The following is a 23596-nucleotide window of genomic DNA, read 5'->3' on the forward strand; positions in this document are numbered from 1 at the left end:
TACTCTTGTCCCCCTTCTTGAAAAAGGCCTTTGTAATCAGTACAGGGAGGCACTGGAACACAAAAAGAAACCTCGGAAGGACCACCATTTTAACCGCCTGCACCCTGCCCGCCAATGACAGGGGCGCCATGTCCCACCTCCTAAAGTCCTCTTCCATCTGCTCTACCAGTCGTGCCAAGTTAAGCTTATGCAAGGTTCCCCAGTTCCTGGCCACCTGGATCCCTAAATACCGGAAATCCCTTGTTACCCTCCTCAACGGTAAATCGTCTATTCCCCTGCCCTGTTCCCCGGGGTGCATCACAAACAGTTCACTCTTCCCCATATTCAATTTATATCCTGAAAATTCTCCAAACTCCCTGAGTGTCTGCATTATCTCAGGCATCCCCTCCACTGGGTCCGTGACATACAACATCAAATCATCCGCGTATAATGACACCCGATGCTCTTCTCCTCCTCTAAGTACCCCCCTCCACTTCCTAGAGCCCCTCAGCGCTATGGCCAGTGGCTCAATTGCCAACGCAAACAGTAACGGGGACAGGGGACATCCCTGTCTTGTACCCCTATATAGTCGGAAGTGGTCAGATCGTTGCCTATTTGTAATCACACTTGCCACCGGGGCCCTGTACAGGAGCTGAACCCATTTAATGAACCCCTCTCCAAATCCAAATCTCCTCAGTACTTCCCACAGGTAGTCCCACTCCACTCTATCAAATGCTTTCTCTGCATCCATCGCCACCACTATCTCCGCCTCCCACTCCGGTGGGGGCATCATCATCACCCCCAGCAGCCTCCGTATATTAGCATTCAATTGCCTCCCTTTAACAAACCCCGTTTGATCATCATGCACCACCCCAGGGACACAGTCCTCTATCCTCGTCGCCATCACCTTGGCCAAAAGCTTGGCATCTACGTTCAAGAGGGAAATAGGCCTGTATGACCCCCACTGCAGCGGGTCTTTGTCTCTTTTCACGATCAGCGATATCGTCGCCTCCGACATCGTCGGGGGTAGTGTCCCCCTTTCCCTAGCCTCATTAAAGGTTCTCGTCAGAAGTGGGGCCAGCAGGTCCACGTATTTCCTATAGAACTCCACCGGGAACCCATCCGGTCCCGGGGCCTTCCCTGCCTGCATGTTCCCAATTCCTTTTACCACCTCCTCCACAATCTGCGCTCCCAGTCCTGTCATCTCCTGTTCCTCAACCTTCGGGAACTCCAGCTGGTCTAGGAAATGCATCATTCCCTCTTTCCCTTCCGGGGGTTGAGCCTTATATAGCCTCTCGTAAAATACCTTAAACACCCCGTTCACCCTCTCCGCTTCCCGTTCCATCTTTCCCTCCTCGTCTCTAACTCTTCCGATCTCTCTCGCCGCCCCCCTCTTCCTAAGTTGTTGGGCCAGCAGCCGGCTCGCCTTCTCTCCATATTCATACTGCACTCCCTGTGCCTTCCTCCATTGTGCCTCCGCCTTACCCGTGGTCAACAAGTCAAAGTCCGTGTGCAATCTCCGTCTTTCCCTGTATAGCCCTTCATCTGGAGCCTCCGCATATTGCCTATCCACCCTCAAAATCTCCCTCAACAATCTCTCCCTTTCTTTACCCTCTTGTTTCCCCTTATGGGCCCTTATGGAGATCAGCTGCCCTCTAACCACCGCCTTCAGCGCCTCCCAGACCACTTCCACCTGGACCTCTCCGTCATCATTAATCTCTAGGTACCTTTCAATACATCCCCTCACCCTTACACATACCCCCTCGTCCGCCAACTGTCCCATATCTAATCTCCAGAGTGGGCGCTGTTCCTTTTCCTCTCCTACTTCCAGATCTACCCAATGTGGGGCATGATCTGAAATGGCTATAGCCGAATACTCCGTTCCTGCCACCTTCGGGATCAGCGCCCTTCCCAGGACAAAGAAGTCTATCCGGGAGTACACTTTGTGGACATGGGAGAAGAAGGAAAACTCTTTACTCCTTGGCCTAGTAAATCTCCAGGGATCCACTCCTCCCAGGGCTCCATAAAGCCCTTAAGCACCTTGGCCGCTGCCGGCCTCCTCCCGGTCCTAGATCTGGACCGGTCCAGCCCTGGGTCCAGCACCGTGTTGAAGTCCCCCCCATTACCAACTTTCCCATCTCCAGGTCCGGGATGCGCCCCAACATACGCTTCATAAAGTTTGCGTCATCCCAGTTCTGGGCATATACATTCACCAGCACCACCGCCTCACCTTGCAATCTGCCACTCACCATCACGTATCTACCCCCACTGTCCGCCACTATGGTCTTTGCCTCAAACAATATCCGTTTCCCCACCAGTATTGCCACCCCTCTATTTTTCGCATCCAAGCCCGAGTGGAATACCTGTCCCACCCATCCTTTTCTTAATCTGACCTGATCCGCCAGTTTCAGGTGCGTCTCCTGAAGCATGACCACGTCTGCCTTTAGCTTCTTTAGGTGCGCAAGTACCCTTGCCCTCTTAATCGGCCCATTCAACCCTCTCACGTTCCACGTGAGCAACCGGGTTGGGGGGCTCTTTACCCCCCCCCCCCCCCCCCACTCGTCAACTAGCCATCCCCTTTTTTAGACCAGCTCCTCACCCGGTTCCCACGCACCCGCTTATCTCCCCCGACGGCGCCCTCCCGTCCCGACCATCCCATCCCGTAACAGCTCCCCCTTCCCCTTAGCAGCAGCAACCCAGTTAAACCCCCCGGCTGGATCCCTCTCTAGCTTAGTTGCTCCCCCCATATTGCTTCCGGAAGTCAGCAAACTCTGGCTGACCTCGGCTTCCCCCGTTTATCCTTAGCCTCCCATCATGTGAGGCCCCCTCCTTCCTGCGCCCCCTTTTCCCGCCACAATTTCCATAGCGCGGGAACAAAGCCCGCACTTCCCTCTCGACCCCGCCCCTGATGGCACAGCTCCCTCTCTCCTTCCCCCTCCCTTTCCCCACCGGCGCCCACATTTCTTCGTGTCCCCCCCTTCAAGGGGAAAGAAAATTTTCCCCCATCTGATTCACAGTCCCTTGCCACCACCTCACTACTTCATTTCAAACACTCTTTCTCCAATCTAGTCCAACTTCTCCTCTTCAATAAATGTCCACGCCTCTTCTGCCGTCTCGAAGTAGTGGTGTTTACCCTGGTGTGTAACCCACAGTCTTGCCGGCTGCAACATTCTGAACTTCACTTTCCTCTTGTGGAGCACCGCCTTGGCCCGATTGAAACTCGCCCTCCTTCTCGCCACCTCCGCACTCCAATCCTGATACACGCGGATCACCGCGTTCTCCCACCTGCTGCTCCGTGTCTTTTTCGCCCATCTCAGGACCATCTCCCTGTCCTTGTAGCGGTGGAACCTCACCACTATTGCTCGAGGTATTTCTCCTGCCTTTGGTCTTCTCACGAGGACTCGATACGCTCCCTCCACTTCCAGGGGGCCCGTCGGGGCCTCAGCTCCTATTAAGGTATGGAGCATCGTGCTCACATACGCCCCAACATCCGCTCCCTCTGCCCCTGTGGGAAGACCCAAGATTCTTAAGTTCTTCCTCCTCGAGCTATTTTCCAGGGCTTCCAGTCTCTCCATACACCTCTTATGCAGTGCCTCGTGCGTCTCCATCTTCACCATCAAGCCCTGTATCTCGTCCTCATTTTCAACAGCTTTTGCCTTCACTCCACGGAGCTCCATCTCTTGGGTCTTCTGCGCCTCCTTTAACCCCTCAATCGCCTGTAGCATCGGCGCCAGCACCTCCTTCTTGAGCTCCTCCACACATCGTCGGAGGAACACCTGCTGTTCCAGGCCCCATACCAACTGGCCTCCCTCCGCCGCCATCTTGCTTCTCACTTCCCTTCTTTGCCGCTGCTCCAGAGGATCCTCCGCAATCTGGCCACTATTATCTCTTCTGTCCATTCACATCCGGGGGCACTCCCTTCTATGTCGCCTCACAGTGGGTTTAGCCTTCGAATATTGCCGTTGGGGCTCCCGATAAGAGCCCAAAAGTCCGTTAAAACGGGAGGTGCCGAAACGTGCGACTTAGCTGGTCATCGCCGCACCCGGAAATCCAGTGCCTTGCTTTTTAACCACCTTAATAATGGATTCTACCATTTTTTCTAAAACAGATGTTAAGCTAACTGGCCTGAAGTTGCCTGCTTTGTAGCTCTTCCTTTCCTGAATAGTGGAATTAAGTTTACTATTTTCCAATCTGATGGGACCATTCCAGAATCAAGAGGAATTAAAATCAAGGCATTTACTGTCTCCACGGCTACTTCTTTTAGGACCCTAGGGTCAAGTCCATATGGTCCTCGTGTTTGTCAGCCTTTAGTTCTGATCGTTTTCGGGGTAGCACGGTGGCGCAGTCGTTAGCATTGCTGCCTCACGGCGCCGAGGACCCAGGTTCGATCCTGGCTCCAGATCACTGTCCATGTGGACTTTGCATATTCTCCCCGTGTCTGCATGCGTCTCACCCCCACAACCGAAAGGTGCTCAAGTTAGGTGGATTGGCCATGCTAAATTAACGTTAATTGGAAAAAAAATAATTGGGTACTCTAAATTTTAAAATACGTTCTGATATTTTCTCAGTACCTTTTCCCGATGATTGTAATTGTTTTCAGTTTCTCCCTTTTCACTTGATTTACAATTATTTCATGGATGTTATTTGTGCTTGAAACATTGAAGACAAATACAAACATTTTCCATTATTAATTCCCCAGACTGACTCTCTATCAGCCCCACACTTGGTTTACTTACTCTTTCTTTTTAGAAACTTTTTTTTCTTGCTGTCTGGTATTTCTAGCTAGCTTTCTCATGTTAAATTCCTCCCTCAAAGAACCAAGAACAATACAGCACAGGAACAGACCCTTTAGCCCTCCAAGCCTGCGCCGATCACGTGTCCTATTTAGATCAACCGCCTGTATCCTTCTGTACCCCGTCTGTTCATGTGCCTATCCAGATAAGTTTTAAAGGTCGCTAACGTAACTGTGTCAACCACCTCACTTGGCAGTGCATTCCAGGCCACCACCACCCTCTGTTTAAAAAAAGACTTCTCCCGCACATCTCCACTGAACCTATCTACCCTCACCTTGAATTTGTGAATTTGTAATTTTCAATTGAGCCCTGGGAAAAAGCCTCCAACTGTTCACCCTATCTATATCCCTAATAATTTTATAAACTTCTATCAGGTCACGCCTCAGCCTCCGTCTCTCTAGGGAGAACAATCCCAGTTTATTCAATCTCTCCTCCTAGCTAATACTCTCCATACCAGGCCACATCCTGGTAAACCTTTTCTGTACTCTCCAAAGCCTCCACGTCCTTCTGGTAATGTGGTGACCAGAATTGGACACAATATTTCAAATATAGCCTAACCAACATTCTATATAACTGTAACATAATTGTCAAGCTTTTATCCTCGGTACCCCGTCCTATGAAGGCAAGCATGCCATATGCTTTCTTTACCACCATTTCCACCTGTGCTGCCACTTTTAAGGATCTGTTGACCTGCACACCCAGACCTCTCTGTGTCTCTATCCTCCTGATGGTTCTGTCATTTATTTTATAGCTCCCACCTGAATTGGATCTACCAAAATGCATTACCTCACATTTGTCTGGGTTAAATTCCATCTGCGATTTCTCTGCCCAATTTTGCAGCCTATCTTTATCCTGTTGTATTCTCTGACAATCTTAATCACTATCCGCACTCCTGCAATCTTAGTATCATCCGCAAACTTGCTAATCAGACCCACTATGTTTTTCTTCCAAGTCATTTATATATATTATAAAGAGCAGAAGTCCCAGTCCTGATCCCTGCGGAACACCACTAGTTACAGACCTCCATTCGGAAAAACACACTTCCACTGCTATCCTCTGCCTTCTATGGCCAAGTCAGTTCTGAATCCATCCAGCTACTTCACCCCTAACCCCATGTGATTTAATCTTTTGCACCAGCCTGCCATGAGGGACCTTATCAAATGCTTTACTAAAGTCCTTGTAGACAACATCCACAGCCCTTCTCTCGTCAATCATTTTTGTCATCTCAAAACTCAATTAAATTAGTGAGACATGACCTCCCTCATACAAAACCATGCTGTCTGTCGCTATTAAGACCATTCACTTCCAAACATACATAGATCATGGGCGGGATTCTCCACTCCTGCGCCGAAGTGCCCACGCCATCGTGAATGCCGTTGAGGTTCACGACGGCGCGAAACGGCCCCTATCCCGACCGATTCAGGGCCCGATAATGGGCTAGGAGCGGGGCCGCGTCATTTACACGCGCCAGGCCTTGTCTCCACGTAAGGGCGGCACCACATACATGACGCGACCGGCGCCGCATAACTGGCGTCACCCGCGCATGCGTGGTTGCCGTCCTCTCCGAGTCCGCCCCGCAAGAAGTTGTCAGACGGATCTTGCGGGACAGCGGAAGAAAGGAGGTCCTCCTTCAGAGAGGGCGGCCTAAAGATCGGTGGGCACCGATCGCGGGCCAGACCCCATTTGAGGCCCCCCCCCTCCCCGCAGGCCCCCCCCCCCCCCCCCAGCGTTCCCGCGCTGTTCCCGCCGGCAGCGACCTGGTGTGGACGGCGCCGGGGGGAACCCGCCGTTTTGGCTTGGCCGCTCGGCCCATCCGGGCCTGAGAATAGCAGGGGTGCCGGAGAATCGCCATTCTGGGTGTCTCAGGCGATTCTCCGGCCTGCGCCGCGGGGAACTCGGCGGGGCCGTTCTCGCCGCTTGGGAGAATCGCGGAGGGCGTCGGACCGGCGTCGCGGGAAAATTCGTCGACCCAGGCGATCCTCACAAACGGCGCGGGAGTGGAGAATCCCGCCCCATATCTCTGAGAATCTTTAACAACAATTTCACTATCACTGACGTAAGCTCACTGACCTATAATTACCCGGGTTATCCTTGCAACCCTTCTTAAATAACGGTACAACATTATATATATTCCAATCGTCTGGGATCTCAACTGTGGCCAACACGGACACACAGTGGGTTAGAGGCCCAGCGATTTCATCTCTTGTCACCCTCAGTAATCCGGGATAGATGCCATCTGGCTTTGGGGATTTGTTTGCCTTAATGCTTTTTAACACACCTTCCTTCCTCGTAACAACGACCTGTTCTAAAGTGTTTATACATCCCTCTGGAACACCACCAATCAATGTGTCCCTCTCCTTTGTGAATACCGATGCAAAATATTCATTAAGGACCTCACCTACTTCCTTTGTCTCTACACACAATTTCCCTCCTTTGTCCTTGAGTGGACCGACTCTTTCTCTAGCTACCCTCTTGTTCCTAATATACGTATAAAATGTCTTTGGATTCTCCTTAATCTTGCCTGCCAAGGACATTTCGTCACCCCTTTTTGCCCTTCTAACTCCCTTCTTGAGCTCTTTTCTAATTTACTTGAATTCCTCAAGTGCTTCATCTTTTTTTAGTTGCCTGTACCTCACGTATGTATCTGTTTTCTTTTTGACAAGATTCGCAATTTCCCTGGTCATCCATGGTTCCTGAATTCTGCCTTTACTGTCCTTATTTACCGGCACATGCCTGTCCTGCACACCCATCAACTGCTCCTTAAAAGACTCCCACATGCCAAATGGGGATTTACCCTCAAACAGCCTCTCCCAAACAACAGCCTCCAAATTCTGCCTAGTCTGGTTGTAGTTAGCCTTCCCCCAATTTAACACCTTAACCTTAGGACAACACTCGTCCTTTTCCATGAGTACCCGAAAGCTTACGGAATTGTGGTCACTCCCCCACTGCAACTTTGATGACCGGGCCAGGCTCGTTCCCCAGTACTAAGTCCAGCATAGCCCACTCTCGAGTCGGACAATCCACATATTGTTCCAAAAAGCCTTCTTGGACACACTTAACAAATTCCTCCCCATCCAGACCCCTAGCCCTAAGGGATTGCCAGTCAATGTGAGGAAAATTAAAGTCTCCCACTGCAACAACCCTATTATTTCTACATCTATCCAGAATCTGTTTACATATCAGTACTTCAACTTCCTGTGGTCTGTTGGGAGGCCAGTAGTACACCCCCATCCTGGTGACTGGCCCCTTCCTGTTTCTGAGTTCATCCCACAGTGCCTTGTTACTTGATTCTTCCATGGTGTCCTCCCTCTGTACAGCTGTTATATGTTATCTAACCAGTATTACAACTCCCCCACCTCTTTTACCTTCCTCCTGTCTCGCCTAAAACACCTATATGCTGGAATATTTAGCTGCCAGTCCTGTCCTTTTTTAATATATTTTCAGTCATTCTGCTCTGGCTATTAAATTAGGGGCTGGTTTAGCACAGGGCTAAATCACTGGCTTTGAAAGCAAACCAAGGCAGGCCAGCAGCACGGTTCAATTCCCATACCAGCCTCCCCGAACAGGCGCCGGAATGCGGCGACCAAGGACTTTTCACAGTAACTTCATTTGAAGCCTACTTGTGACAATAAGCGATTTTCATTTTCATTTCAAGTTATATCCAATCTTCTAATGTACCACTAATCTTCTCAGAATTGTATGTTTTTACTGTCAATTTTCTACTGTTTTTGACTTAATTGCTCACGGATTGTGCATTTGTCTCTGAGAATCTTCTGTCTCACTGGAATGTATTTTTGCTGAACATTATCATAGATATCATAGAATTTACAGTGCAGAAGGAGGCCATTCGGCCCATCGAGTCTGCACCGGCTCTTGGAAAGAGCACCCTACCCAAGGTCAACACCGCCACCCTATCCCCATAACCCAGCAACCCCACCCAACACTAAGGGCAATTTTGGACAAATTATGAAATATCTCCTTAAATATCTGCACTGCATTTCTACTGACCACCACTTAACCTATTTTCCCTGCTGACTTCAGCCAGCTCCCCCTTCCTGCTCTTGTAATTGCTTTTATTTAAGTTTATACTCCAGTCTTAGAACCACTCTTTTTTTCTTTTTGAAACTGGATGTGAAATTCAACCTACTGCTACCTAGAGGGCCCTTTACTATGAGGTCCTTAATTAATCCTGCTTTATTGCACGCCAGGGGCGAGATTCTCCGACCCCCCGCCAGGTCGGAGAATCGCCGGGAGCTGGCGTGAATCACGCCCCCGCCGGTTGCCGAATTCTCCGGCACCGGATATTCGGCGGGGGTGGGAATCGCGCCGCGCCGGTTGGCGGCCCGGATGGGCCGAAGTCCCGCTGCTGGAATGCCTGTCCCGCTGGCGTGGATTAAACCACCTCTCTTACCGGTGGGACAAGGCGGCGCGGGCGGGCTCCGGGGTCCTGGGGGGGGCGCGGGGGCGATCTGGCCCCGGGGGGTGCCCCCACGGTGCCCTGGCCCGCGATCGGGGCCCGCCGATCCGTGGGCAGGCCTGTGCCGTGGGGGCACTCTTTTCCTTCCGCCTTCGCCACGGTCTCCACCATGGCGGAGGCGGAAGAGACCCCCTCCACTGCGCATGCGCGGGGATGCCGTGAGCGGCCGCTGACGCTCCCGGGCATGCGCCGCCCGGCAAAGTCAGTTTCTCGCCAGCTGGCGGGGCACCAAAGGCCTTTCTCCGCCAGCTGGCAGGGCGGAAATCAGTCCGGCGTGGGCCTAGCCCCTCAAGGTTAGGGCTTGGCCTCTCAAGATGCGGAGGATTCCGCACCTTTGGGGCGGCGCGATGCCGGACTGATTCGTGCCGTTTTTGGCGCCGGTCGGCGGACATTGCTCCGATTGCGGAGAATCCCGCCCCAGATCTAGAATAGCCTGTTCTCCACTTTGCTCAGGAATGTGCTGCTCTAAGAAATTGTCCCAAACACACTTTTATGAGCTACTCCTACAATCGACTTCTTCCCATTGCCATATCTTCTCTCTACCCATACAGATTCTGCACATTGATGTTTAGAACGATAGACATCTCTCACTACTCACTATTGTACAAAATAAAAGCAAATTACTGCGGATGCTGGAATCTGAAACCCAAAGAGAAAATGCTGCAAAATCTCAGCAAGTCTGGCAGCATCTGTAGGGAGAGAAAAGAGCTAATGTTTCAAGTCCAGGTGACCCTTTGTCAAAGCTAAAATGCATAGAAATTGGGAGATATTTATACTGTGTAGGGTGAGGAAATGAAATTTTGAACAGATCTTGCAACTCAAGACTGGGCAACCATAAGGCGCCGTGGACCATCAGCAGCCAAATTGAATATAACCACAATCTGTAACTTCATGGCCAGGCATATCCCCTACTCTACTATTACCGCCAAGCCAGAAAATCAACCTTGGTTCAATGAGGAGTGCGGGGGGCAGGCCGGAGGTGCACCTGGCATATCTAAAAATAAAGTGGCAACTTGGTGAAGCTACAGCACAGAGCATTTGCATGCCAAACAGCAGAAGTAGCAAGTGGTAAACAGAGCTAAGTGATTCCATAACCAACAGATCAGATCTAAGCTCTGCAGTCCTGCCACATCCAGCCGTGAATGGTGGTGGACAATTACTGGAGAAGGAGGCTCCACAAATATAACCATCCTCCATATGAGGGAGCCTCACAGATTAATGCAAAAGATGAGGCTGAGTTATTCATAACATCTTCAACCAGAAGGGAAGAGTGGATGATCCATCTCGGCCTCCTCAAGAGGTCCCCAGCATCACAGATGCCAGCCTTCAGCCAACTAAATTCACTCCACATGATTTTAAGAAATGGCTGAAGGGTACAATAATGTCTGCAGGCTCTGACAATATTCCAACAATAATCATAAAGACAAGTGCTCAAGAATTTGCCAAGCCCCTAGCCAGGATGTTCCAGTGCAGCTACAACAATGGCATCTACCAGGCAATGTGGAAAATTGCTCAGGTATGTCCTATGCACAAAAATGAGGTCAAATCCAACTGGAGCAATTACCACGTATCAGTCTACTCTTGACCATCAGGAAAGTGATGGAAGGGGGTCAGCAATGGTGCAATCAAGCGCCACTTGCTTTGCAAGAACCTGCTCACTGACGCTCACATTTGAGTGCCACCAGGGCCTAACCAGCGAAGCTCCTATCCCGTGAATGAATTTTGAAAATACATCTATCTTGTGGGTCCCCATACCTGCCTAACTCGCAGTCAAATCCTCCTGTCCCTGATCGTGGGCCGAATAAGCTAATCCTAGCCTAAGAGACATGAATGCCTTCTGGAACAAAGTGTCCCGGTAACCTTTTCCCTCCGTGTAACTCAGCCTCCCAATTCATTAACTCTGTGCAGAACTTCCTTCAGCTCCAGGCACTTATTACAGATGTAGTTTCTGTGGATCACATTGGTGTCCATGAGTTCCCACATAATACAGTCACAACACCACCTGCTCAGTTATCTTTTTCGCATTTGAATTTTTTTTTAAATTTAGAGTACCCAATTCATTTTTTCCAATTAAGGGACAATATAGCGTGATTAATCCACCTATCCTGCACATCTTTTGGGTTTTGGGGGCGAAACCCACGCAAAAACGGGGAGAATGTGCAAATTCCACACGGACAGTGACCCAGAGCCGGGATCGAACCTGGGACCTTGGCGGCGTGAGGCAGCAGTGCGAACCACTGTGCCACCGTGCTGCCTATTGCATTTGAATTAACTAATTATTTATTTTCTTAATTCAATGTTTTAATTAATGCATCTAGTCTTGATTTTATGCTTTCATTATTTTTATTTCAATAAATAATCTACTAATCCCAATTGAAATTCTCTAGTTTAGTTGAGGTAAGTAGGAAATACTCACCAGCCAACCTCCTATCTGTTTCCTTATGATGTCCCATCTTGATTTGTATTTCTGGTTCTGACTGTCCACAGATTCGCTGCAGCCCCCTCTGCTTTTGAGCTCTGCTTTGTCTCCGCTCACTGTTTACTACTGCTCTAGGAGTGAAGTCTCTCCCCCTGCTCTCCAGCCCTTCTCTGCTCTCTCTATTTCTGCTGCTCTGTGAGGTTCCTGCTGCTGTAACAAATGCATTTCCACCTGGTTGCTGAATAAATGTCAGAAACAGGAACACTTTGCTTATTATTCTCTCTCTTGCCTCATGAGAGTCAGCCTCTACTGACATGGCAGTTCAGATCTAATAATTCCATACAAACCAGGGGTTGAACCAGGGACCTTCTTGGTTTCGGTCAGCTTTTCATGGGAGAACCACTGGATCTCACAGTAGCAGTTGAGGCCCTGCTAATTTCCAAGCTCTGACATCCTCACTTTCATCAGTACAATTATTCACTGCAAAATGTTTTTTTTTAATGTATCATTATTATTGCTGTGGTTGTGTAGATTTGAAAAGTGATTGAAAAGCAAAGGAAACCGATAAGTGTATGTTTATCGAATTGTATTTCAAATGTTTCAGACATTCCACTGCGGCAAATTATAACTGAAGAGTGCGTTGCTTTCATGTTGAACTGGAAGGAAAATGAATATCTAACACTTCAAATTCCTGCAGCGCTTGTCCAGAACAACCCATATGTGAAGGTAACCATATTTCTGCATTTTGCCCTAGAGCTTGTGCAGAAAAAAAAAAGCTACTTTGCTAGAATTTCACTTGCAGAAAACCTTTGGAGTACATCACTCCATTGAAATACACATTTCTCTGTGCTGTCTCCATTTCCCTTTTCTCTGTTGACAAGTGTTTGCAGCTACGTGATCAGAGCCACTAAAGGATTACATTTTTAGGTTTACTCCCATGCCTGTGCAGAGTGACTGCTGAATATTCATGAATAAACCTCATTAGGCTCATCTGGGCGGCATGGTGGCACAGTGATTAGCACTGTTGCTTCACAGCTCCAGGGTCGCAGGTTCAATTCCCGGCTTGTCTGTGTGGAGTCTGCACGTTCTCCCTGTGTCTGCATGGGTTTCCTCCGGGTGCTCCGGTTTCCTCCCATAAGTCCCGAAAGACGTGTTGTTACATGAATTAGACATTCTGAATTCTCCCTCTGTGTACCCGAACAGACGCCGGAATGTGGCAACTGGGGGCTTTTCACAGTAACTTCATTGCAGTGTTAATGTTAGCCTACTTGTGACAATAAAGATTATTATTATATTATAATTTCTATTAAGTAATGACATCCTCCAGTAAAAAAAGTCTCTTCCACCTGATGGTGTAAGAGGATACTACCCAGCGAGCTTTCCAAGATCTTTTGAGTCCAAATAGACCTAGGAAACCAGAGATCAATGTTTACCTCTTAGAATCTCATTGTACAGTTGTATGAGGTTCAGCTGGCACAGATTTGAGAGCACGTATCTGAGAATTGTCCACAGATGTCAGTATGGCCAGTATGCAGCAATCTCAGTTTACCAAACCCAGTGGGTTTTATCACAATTCCTGAACAGTTAAACGCACTCAACTGCCGAATGGAATTTGATTTGACGAAGTGTGTGGAAAAACTTACTGGTGCAGCGAGCAGGTTCCTGAATGTGTATTCAGAGTGTGTGAGCTTCCATTGGAGTAAGGGAAGAAGATTGGGTGTGATTGTTGATCACTCTGAAATGACTTATTCACCATGCAGTTGTTGGAAAATTAAATCACAGACCAGAATTGTGGCATTCAACAAAAAATTGAGAGTAACACTGTTTTTGTGGCTGTGCTGACTGGTAGATAACTTCATGTTTCAAAGATAAATATTATTGTAGTCTTGGTCACATTTCACTGAGTAACATAACTATAGATTTTGTAGTCCATTCAAATATGCACGACAGAGCAAAGTACTTGGAATCTTTTTTATCCCTTATGTATCTTGTAGCTGGGACAACTTTTGGCTGCAACTTGTAAAGAGCTGCCTGGCCCAAAGGAAAGCAGAAGAACAGCTAAAGACCTCTGGGATGTCATGGTTCAGATCTTTTGCTTCTCTAACCAACACAAGCGAATTAATGATGGAAGAGTCAGTTTAATTAAACATCGAGAATCCACGCTGGGGATCATGTATAGGTAACAACTTTTGTATTGCAATGAGTTTTGTAAGTAATTTAAGAGACACTTCTTTTTAAAGACCTAAATTTAAAGACACACTAAATTTATCAAAATGAATCAAATTGTATGTAGAACATTGCATGCTTTAGAAAGAATTCCACAGCATTTTTATTGTGCAGAACCTTACACAAAAACTCAAACGTTGATTTGTTAAATATGAATATTTTGCTGAACAGATAAAAATGTTTTGTGCTGAAAACTATAGATATTAACACTGCTCAAATTGTGAGCAATACATGCTGAAAAGTATTCTCAACCTGGAGTTGAGAATTTTCCTTGCTACTTTGAACTCCTGCTATTGAAGATCATTTGTGCTATAGGCTTATGAGGCATGTAACAATCCTGAGCAGGTTGTATGGATTATAATGTCTAGTGTATATTAATTTTCTTTCTTTCACTTTAGAAGTGAACTGGTAACCTTTATCAAGAGACTGAGCGTAAGTATCAATGCCGTTGAAGAAATTGAACCAGGTGCTATTTGACCTCATTTCCATTTCTGTGTCATGGGATCTGGAGGCATTCATTATTGGGGTGTCATTGAATGTTGTTCAGCAGTAACAGAAACAGCTGTACCACAAATGAATAGAGCCATCATCTCCTCGCCTTATCCTGCCCATATTATTTTGACAGTGAAAATGGCGATTTCACATAGTAATGTAAATCAGTAAAATCGCCATAGTCCCAGATTACCATAGACTGCTTTCCCCTTTGTGGGGGAGAGCTGACTGGTGGTGATTTAACCTGAGGATCATCACACCTCAGGCACAGGGCATGGTTGAGAAGATGGGCCTTTATGAATAACCTCAGCCAGTACTAAACTTTGTTTAGTACTCGGGTGGAAGTTACACACTTCCCTGCCAGATGGAAGAGCCAGTTCTGGGTTTCTCTTATGCGCACCTCAGCATTTGGTTACTAGGTGTGTTTGGCAGATGCATGGAAACAGGTTGCCCTCTTAGCTATGGATGGTATAGAGACTACGCAAATCCAGGTGGGATAGGGAAGGAAATATATATATAGTTTATAAAACAACACTTATCCCCCAAATAAATTGATTTGGATTTTTTTTAACCATCAAATTCATGTCTAATTTTGAGATACAGTTAGAGTATTAATAAACACAGTCAAGGCACAGACAAGATGTGAAAGCTCATTTCATATTGCATCAAAAATGTATGGTAAATTGTTACATGACACTTCCTTGCAGTAACATTACTAATTTTGTCAGAGATAAATCATGAAATCTTTGTTTTGTTTTGTAGGATCCGTTGGTTCTGACAACATTAATCTCCCTTTTTGTGAAGTTGCACAACATTGTTCGGGTTTGTATCGCTGAATAGTTCAGATAAGGACATATCAACAATCTGTGCTCGAACAGCGAATTCATTTTGCAATATTGATTTTGGGATAACTTTCAATAATAACCGAGCTAATGATCTTTCTATTTTAGGATGACATTGTTAATGATGTCACTGCAGAGCATATGTCTATTTGGCCAACCGCCATTCCAAAGTAAGTTGGTGCTTGGTGACAATTTCACTCTGTCATTGTATTTATTGAAGCAATTCTGATCTAAATTGTGTATATACGCAGGGGCACTATTTTAATCTCCAGTTAACCAGGTAACTGGTTTTGTTCATTTTAATCTCCGTATTCTTTTGCTGTTGTATTGTAAGCTTGCAGTCTGTGGACGTTGAGGCTGTTGCGGTCACAATGAAGGAGCTGGTTGGTTATTCATTAAACATCAACTCCTGTAACCATTTCTGGTTAATTACCCAAGCAGATATTTACTTTGGTAAGTGCAACGAATTTTCAACCACCTGTTAAATTATTTATTAAGTTAAATTATTTATTAAGTTAGTGCCTTTTTTATATATTAATTTTTAAAAGTAATTTACGTGTGCTTTGCCGAGAGGCCGATCCTTGGCTCATTGTCTACAAATGCTTCATCCTGAGCGGCTCTTGGCAGGTTTTGTCAGTGGTGGTTTGCCATTTCCTTCCCCTCGGAGGCAGGGCTAGGAGTCAAGTCCCATGTCTATCCTCGCCAGAATGGGAATAGAACCCGAGCTATTGGCATTATTCTGAACCACATGCCAGCCAACTGCTGACCAAACTCCCATTTAAATGTATATTGGCAAAAAATTAAATAAGTCTTGAGGACCATTACAATCAATGAAGCACGTTTGATTCTATTTTTCTGAAGGAAATGCGGAAGTCAGTTTGCACACAATAAGATCATACAAATGCAATGTGATAATGACCAGATAATTGGTTTTAGTGCTGTTAGTAACCAAGGAGAACTCGGCTGCTATGTATTTTTTCTGTAAGAGTGCGAATGGGAACTTCTGCACGCACCTAATATGGCAGATGCAGTACAATGTCGGCTGAGATCTTGTCCTCACTCCTCTGGAGTTGGATCTCAATGTGACTTGGAGTTCCAGAATGTGGCCAGAATTCTATGAACATTCGTCCATATGATCAGACAAACTAGGAGCAGGAGTAACAAACGAGAAGCAGGAGTAGTCCACTCAGCCCTTCGAGCTTGCTCCATCATTCAAAAAGATCAAGGCTGATCTAACTGTAACCTCCCACTTACCCCTGGTAATCTTTCACCCCCTCATTTATCACAAATCTATTTACCCCGCCTTCAAAACGTCCAAAAGCTCTGGTCTTGAATTTCCACTCCCGTTCGCATTGGGCTACGGGAATGTAAAATATTGCAAAAATGCCAAATTTGTGATTTGCGTCAAGACTGGGGGAGGTTCCAAAAGCTCAACGTCAGGAACGTTTAAAAATATTAACATACATACATAGGGACCTGATAATTATATCACCCCCTGCCGCCTGTCAGAAATTTCACCCAGGTTGGCAGACAGAATGGCACGTCATCCGATTGGCCTCCCAAGACGTGTACCTGGCGAGCAGATGAGGAGCTCGGGTGAGTGCAGCGCTCAGGTGGAGGGTCATGTGAGTGCAGAGCTGAGGGGACGGGTCATGCTCTGGCACTTCCCCCGCAGTGCCTGGGAAGTTTTGGGGGGGGGGGGGGGGGCGTGTGTACTGCATTAACCCGCTTAAAAAAGATCTTTGGAATAAAAATAGGGAGACACTGGAAAACAAACAAAAATCTCCGGAGAACCGTCATCTTTACGGTCTGTACCCTCCCCGCCAGTGATAACGGGAGCATGTCCCACCTACGAATGTCTTCCTTCATTTGCTAAACTAACCGGGAGCTGCCTCCGTTATAACAGTTGCAACTCCCTTCCTAAACTACTTAAACTTTTTTTTAAAGGCTCTCTCTTTTTTCTTAAGGCATTTATACACACACATTAAACACAACCAAAACCAAATAGAGAAAAACAGGAAATCTTATAACAAATAAATAACCCCCCCCCCCCCCCCCCCCGCAAAACCAATGTGGACATGGTTCGCGGACCTCCCCGCTCACCGCCCACACTCATCCTCCACCCCCTTGAAGAACCTGCTCATTCCAGCTGCCGTCATATGCAACCTATGCACTACTTTGAATTGCGTACGCCTAAGCCTAGCACACAGAGGATATATTCACTCTCCTTCAAGCCTCAAAAGGCTTTCTCTTTAACCAAGCTGCTCCTGATTTCTCCCTTTGTGACTTTCTATTTTCTTTGCACTAATTTCTGAAGCATGTTGGGATTTAAAAAAATATTAGCTGCTGTGTGCAAATTACGGTTTCAGCCGAGCTCAGTATCTCAATAATTCCAAACCCAAGATTGCTTGTAAGCAAATACGCCAAAGATTAGCGCAGGCGTTACCAAACATTCTTTGCTAAGCCCTCCCCATTCTCGGTGATTATTGGGAGTACATGTTGCTGTGCTCTCATTGTCTAGTTGCTATCAATGTGTCCCCGCCCCTCCCTGCAGAAATGCATTATGTTGATCAAAGATGGTTGTCATTTGTAACCATTTTATTCCTTTAGAAATACACCGCTATATCTTTTAAATACCATATACTTTCTCCTACCTGTTAACGGTTCCATTTCTTTTCACCGAGTTGTGAAACGCTGTCATTAAAGGCCAGTTTTTTATTCAATAGAAATCTGAAATTGATAGTCTTACTCAATTGATCTATTTTCAGGGCTGATACTCGAATGCAGTACTAATAGAGTGCTACACTGTTGCAGCTGCAATCTTTCAGATGAGATGTCCAACAAAGGCCCTGTTCCCGTCCTAAAATCTCAAGGGGATATAAAGATCCCTTGGTACTTTTTGAAGAGAAGTAGCGCAGTTATCTCTGGCGTCCTGGCCAATATCTATCCTTCAGTCAACATCACATAAGCGCATTAATTGGCCATTGTCATGTTGCTGAATGTAGGAGTTTGGTGTGCACAAATTGATTGTGATATTTCCTATATTACAATAGTGATGATACCTATTGAGAAAGTTATTAATTGGCTGTAAAGCAGTGTGGCCATGAAAAGTACAGAAATTGTGAGCAACTCCAGACCTTGGCAGCATCTAAATGAGTTGAATTTCAATTTTAGTGTTTGAAGTGTTAAATATGGAGGTCTTAAAATAAAATATGCACCTCTTTCGAGATTCTATTACGAAAGCAGGGGAGGGCAGTGCGTCCGGCATGTACCAGCGAATAGCAGGGGAGGAATTGAGTTTGGTGGAGGGGTGAAGGAAAATGGGTCGAGGAGTTGGGGCCGATACTGGGGGAAGAGGAGGGTGAATGCAACATCGTCTTGTGCAAGACTGAGCCTTATTCAGTTTAAGGTGGTATTTCGAGTGCACCTCACGCAAGGATGAGCGGATTTTTTGCAGGGGTGGAGGGTTGGTTTGAGCGCTGCTTGAGGGGGCCCGCACACCACACACACACACACACACACACACACACACACACACACATGTTCTGGGCATGTCCCAAGCTGGTGGGGTTCAGGAAATCATTTTTTGACACCATATCAGCGATTCTGAATGTGAGGTTGGAACCCTGACAAATGCAGGCGATTCTTGAGATCTCCAATGTACCTGAACTGCGGAGGGGGGCAGAGGCGGATGTCCTGGCTTTTGCTTCATTGGTGGCAATGTGGCGAATCCTATTGGGCTGGAGGGTGGTGACACCGCTGAGCACTTCGCCATGGCTAGGGGACTTGCTGGGGTTTTTGCAATAGAAGGTCAAATACATCGCAAGGGGGTCGATTGAGGGGTTCTATCGAAGATGGTGGCTGTTTAAAATGTTGAAATGTCTTGAAGAAAAATCATTTATTAAAAAAAAAAGATTTGATTATGAATCATTTTATACATTTGGTGCGCGATTTGAATGTCAGACTACCTGAACCTAACTTTTCATGTAGCATTTTTATTTTCTGTTTTTTTACAGCAACCAATCAATTTTCAGCAGCTCTGCATTTCTACCTTCAAGCTGGTGCCATTTGTTCAGACTTTTTCAATAAAGGCGTCCCTCCTGACGTGTACACAGACATGGTAAGCAGGATCAGGAAAGCAAATTGCATGTTGATATTCACAGTTTCCTTTGCTTTCTTACATTGCCCTTTGCCAGCCTCGACATGTCATTTATGAATAGCACCCAGTTCATCAGCAATGTATGAATTTTTTGCTGACCGTAGCAGATTTCTGCAGAATCATGTAATTTTGAATGGTTACTGCACAAAAAGGAGGTTTTTAGCCCATTGTATCCATGCCCCTCTCCGCAAGAGCAGCTTACCTAGTCCTAAGATGCCACCTTTGTTCTGCAGCCTTGCAATTGTTTTTGCCTCAGATAATTTTTTTTTGAAAAATATTTTTATTCATCATTTTTACACCAACAGTCACCCGCCCTTCGTCAGCAACTAGGTCTCAAGTGTAAAATGAACAACCCCCCATCTCTGGTGGAACACCTCATCTGCCCCTCTCAGGACAGATTTCACCTTTTCCAAGGACAAAATCTCCCAACAGGCCCGCCAACCACACAGAGGCTCTGGGGGGAGAAGCTGACCTCCACCCCAACAGGACACGTATGCGAGCAATCAATGAGGCGACAGCTAAAACATCTGCTTCCGCTCCCGTCTGCAACTCCGACAGATCTGACACCCCGGGCTGGATTCTCCGATTCTTGGGCTACGTCCCTCCGCCGGCATGGGAACAGTGGCATTTTAGGCCAGAAAGAATGGCGCAAAACGGCCACCGTTTCCCCGTTTTGCTGGGAGCTTGCATGGCGGAAGCATAGAGCACCCGGCTCTAGCTGCCGATAAGCCTCGAAGAATTGCCGGGTCCGTGGCTGTGCTTTGGTCGGAAACTTGGATTAGACATAGACATAGAACAGCACAGTACAGGCCCTTCAGCCCACTATGTTGTGCCGACCATTTATCCTAATCTAAGATCAACCTAATCTACACCCCTTCAATTTACTGCTGTCCATGTGCCTGTCCAAGAGTCGCTTAAATGCCCCTATTGACTCAGACTCCACCACCTCTGCTGGCAGGGCATTCCACATACCCACCCACTCTGTGTAAAGAACCTACCTCTGACATCTCCCCTATACCTTCCTCCAATCACTTTTAAACTATGTCCCCTCGTGACAGCCATTTCCACCCTGGGGAAAAATCTCTGGCTATCCACTTTATCCATGCCTCTCACCACCTTGTACACCTCTATCAAGTCACCTCTCTTCCTTTGCTCCAGTGAGAAAAGCCCTAGCTCCCTCAACCTTTCTTCATAAGACATGCCCTCCAGTCCAGGCAGCATCCTGGTAAATCTCCTCTGTACCCTCTCCAAATCATCCACATCCTTCCTATAATGAGGTGACCAGAACTGGACACACTATTCCAAGTGGGGTCTAACTACGGTTTTATAAAGCTGCAGCAAAACCTCGCGGCTCTTAAACTCAATCCCCCTGTTAATGACAGTCAACACTCCATTCACCTTCTTAACAACCCTCTCAACCTGGGTGGCAACTTTGTACGTAGAGGGATCTATGTACGTAGACCCCAAGATCCCTCAGTTCTTCCACACTTTCAAGAATTCTGCCTTTAACCCTGTATTCAGCATTCAAATTCCACCTTCCAAAATGAATCACTTCACATTTATCTAGGTTAAACTCCATCTGCCACTTCTCAGCCCAGCTCTGCATCCTGTCAATGTCCTGTTGTAATCTGCAACAGCCCTCAACACTATCTACAGCTCCCCCAACCTTCATGTCATCAGCAAACTTACTAACCCACCCTTCCACTTCCTCATCCAAGTCATTTATAAAAACCACAAAGAGCAAAGGTCCCAGGACAGATCCCTGCGGGACACCACTGGCCACCGATCTCCAGGCGGAATACTTTCCATCCACTACCACTCGCTGTCGTCTTTCGGACAGCCAATTCTGTATCCAGACAGCCACATTTCCCTGTACCCCTTGCCCCCTAACTTTCTGAATGAGCCTACCATGGGGAATCTTATCAAATGCCTCACTGAAATCCCTATACAGCATATCCACTGCCTGACCTTCATCAATGTCTCTCGTCACATCCTCAAAAAATTCAATGAGGCTTGTGAGGCATGATCTGCCCCTCACAAAGCCATGCTGACTATCTTTAATCAAACTATGTTTTCCTAAATAATCATAAATTCTATCTCTCAGAATCCTTTCCAATATTTTGCTCACCACAGGCATAAGACTGATGGGTCTGTAATTCCCAGGGATTTCCCTATTCCCTTTCTTGAACAGGGGAACAACATTCGCCTCCCTCCAATCATCCGGTACTATTCCAGTGGAGAGTGAGGACGTAAAGATCATTGCCAATGGCACAGCAATCTCCTCCCTCGCTTCCCGTAGTAACCGTGGGTATATCCTGTTAGGCCCAGGGAACTTATCTATCCTGATGCTTTTCAAAATTTCCAGCACATCCTCCTTCTTGATATCAATCCGTTCGCGTCTATTAACCTGGTTCACACTGTTCTCATGAGCAACAAGGTCCCTCTCTCTAGTGAATACTGAAGCAAAATATTCATTTACGGCTTCCCCCCATCTCCTCAGACTCTAGGCACAAGTTCCCCCCACTATCCCTGATCGGCCCTACTCTCACTCTGGTCATCCTCTTATTCCTCACATAAGTGTAGAATACCTTAAGGTTTTCCCTAATCCTTCCCGCCAGAGCTTTTTCATGCCCCCTTCTAGCTCTCCGAAGTCCATTTTTGAGTTCCTTCCTGGCTACCTTGTAACCCTCTAGAGCCGTGCCAGATCCTTGCTGCTTCAACCTTTACGTAAGCTTCCTTCTTCCTCTTGACTAGAAGCTCCACTTCTCTTGTCATCCAAGGCTCCTTTACCTTACCATTCCTTCCTCGTCTCAGTGGGACAAAACTATCCAGCACTTGCAGCAAGTGCTCCTTAAACAACCCCCACATTAGAACAAAGAACAAAGAAATGTACAGCACAGGAACAGGCCCTACGGCCCTCCAAGCCCATGCCGACCATGCTGCCCGACTAAACTACAATCTTCTACACTTCCTGGGTCCGTATCCCTCTATTCCCATCCTATTCATGTATTTGTCAAGATGCCCCTTAAATGTCACTATCGTCCCTGCTTCCACCACCTCCTCCGTTAGCGAGTTCCAGGCACCCACTACCCTCTGCGTAAAAAACTTGCCTCGTACATCTACTCTAAACCTTGCCCCTCTCACCTTAAACCTATGCCCCCTAGTAATTGACCCCTCTACCCCGGGGAAAAGCCTCTGACTATCCACTCTGCCTATGCCCCTCATAATTTTGTAGACCTCTATCAGGTCGCCCCTCAACCTCCTTCGTTCCAGTGAGAACAAACCGAGTTTATTCAACCGCTCCTCATAGCTAATGCCCTCCATACCAGGCAACATTCTGGTAAATCTCTTCTGCACCCTCTCTAAAGCCTCCACATCCTTCTGGTAGTGTGGCGACCAGAATTGAACACGATACTCCAAGTGTGGCCTAACTAAGATTCTATACAGCTGCAACATGACTTGCCAATTCTTATACTCAATGCCCCGGCCAGTAAAGGCAAGCATGCCGTATGCCTTCCTGACTACCTTCCCCACCTGTTTTGCCCCTTTCAGTGACCTGTGGACCTGTCCACCTAGATCTCTGATTTTCAATACTCTTGAGGGTTCTACCATTCACTGTATATTCCCTACCTGCATTAGACCTTCCAAAATGCATGACCTCACATTTGTCCGGATTAAACTCCATCTGCCATCTCTCCGCCCAAGTCTCCAAACAATCTAAATCCTGCTGTATCCTCTGACAGTCCTCATCGCTATCCGCAATTCCACCAACCTTTGTGTCGTCTGCAAACTTACTAATCAGACCAGTTACATTTTCCTCCAAATCATTTATATATACTACAAACAGCAAAGGTCCCAGCACTGATCCCTGTGGAACACCACTGGTCACAGCCCTCCAATTAGAAAAGCATCCTTCCATTGCTACTCTCTGCCTTCTATGACCTAGCCAGTTCTGTATCCACCTTGCCAGCTCACCCCTGATCCCGTGTGCCTTCACCTTTTGTACTAGTCTACCATGAGGGACCTTGTCAAAGGCCTTACTGAAGTCCATGCAGACAACATCCACTGCCCCACCTGCATCAATCATCTTAGTGAGCTCCTCGAAAAACTCTTATCAAGTTAGTGAGACACGACCTCCCCTTCACAAAACCATGCTGCCTCTCACTAATACGTCCATTTGCTTCCAAATGGGAGTAGATCCTGTCTCGA

General features: G+C 47.0%; 1 protein-coding gene across 5 annotated transcripts in view; it reads left to right on the forward strand.

Annotated features, from left to right (window-relative positions):
* Positions 1–23596, forward strand: part of ints8 (integrator complex subunit 8) — a 173299-nt gene that overhangs the window by 112683 nt on the left and 37020 nt on the right. For 2 of the 5 annotated variants that reach the window (XM_072468061.1, XM_072468063.1), the window contains 7 exons: positions 12273–12394; positions 13663–13847; positions 14293–14326; positions 15149–15208; positions 15337–15398; positions 15554–15681; positions 19245–19348. In XM_072468061.1, the coding sequence (XP_072324162.1) occupies positions 12273–12394; positions 13663–13847; positions 14293–14326; positions 15149–15208; positions 15337–15398; positions 15554–15681; positions 19245–19348 (695 nt within the window). Of the gene's footprint in view, positions 1–12272; positions 12395–13662; positions 13848–14292; positions 14327–15148; positions 15399–15553; positions 15682–19244; positions 19349–23596 lie in introns of those variants that run through there. The other 3 variants (XM_072468062.1, XM_072468065.1, XM_072468066.1) reach the window with 2 other exon arrangements.

This window comes from Scyliorhinus torazame, chromosome 11, assembly GCF_047496885.1.
Source record: "Scyliorhinus torazame isolate Kashiwa2021f chromosome 11, sScyTor2.1, whole genome shotgun sequence".
NCBI lineage: Eukaryota > Metazoa > Chordata > Chondrichthyes > Carcharhiniformes > Scyliorhinidae > Scyliorhinus > Scyliorhinus torazame.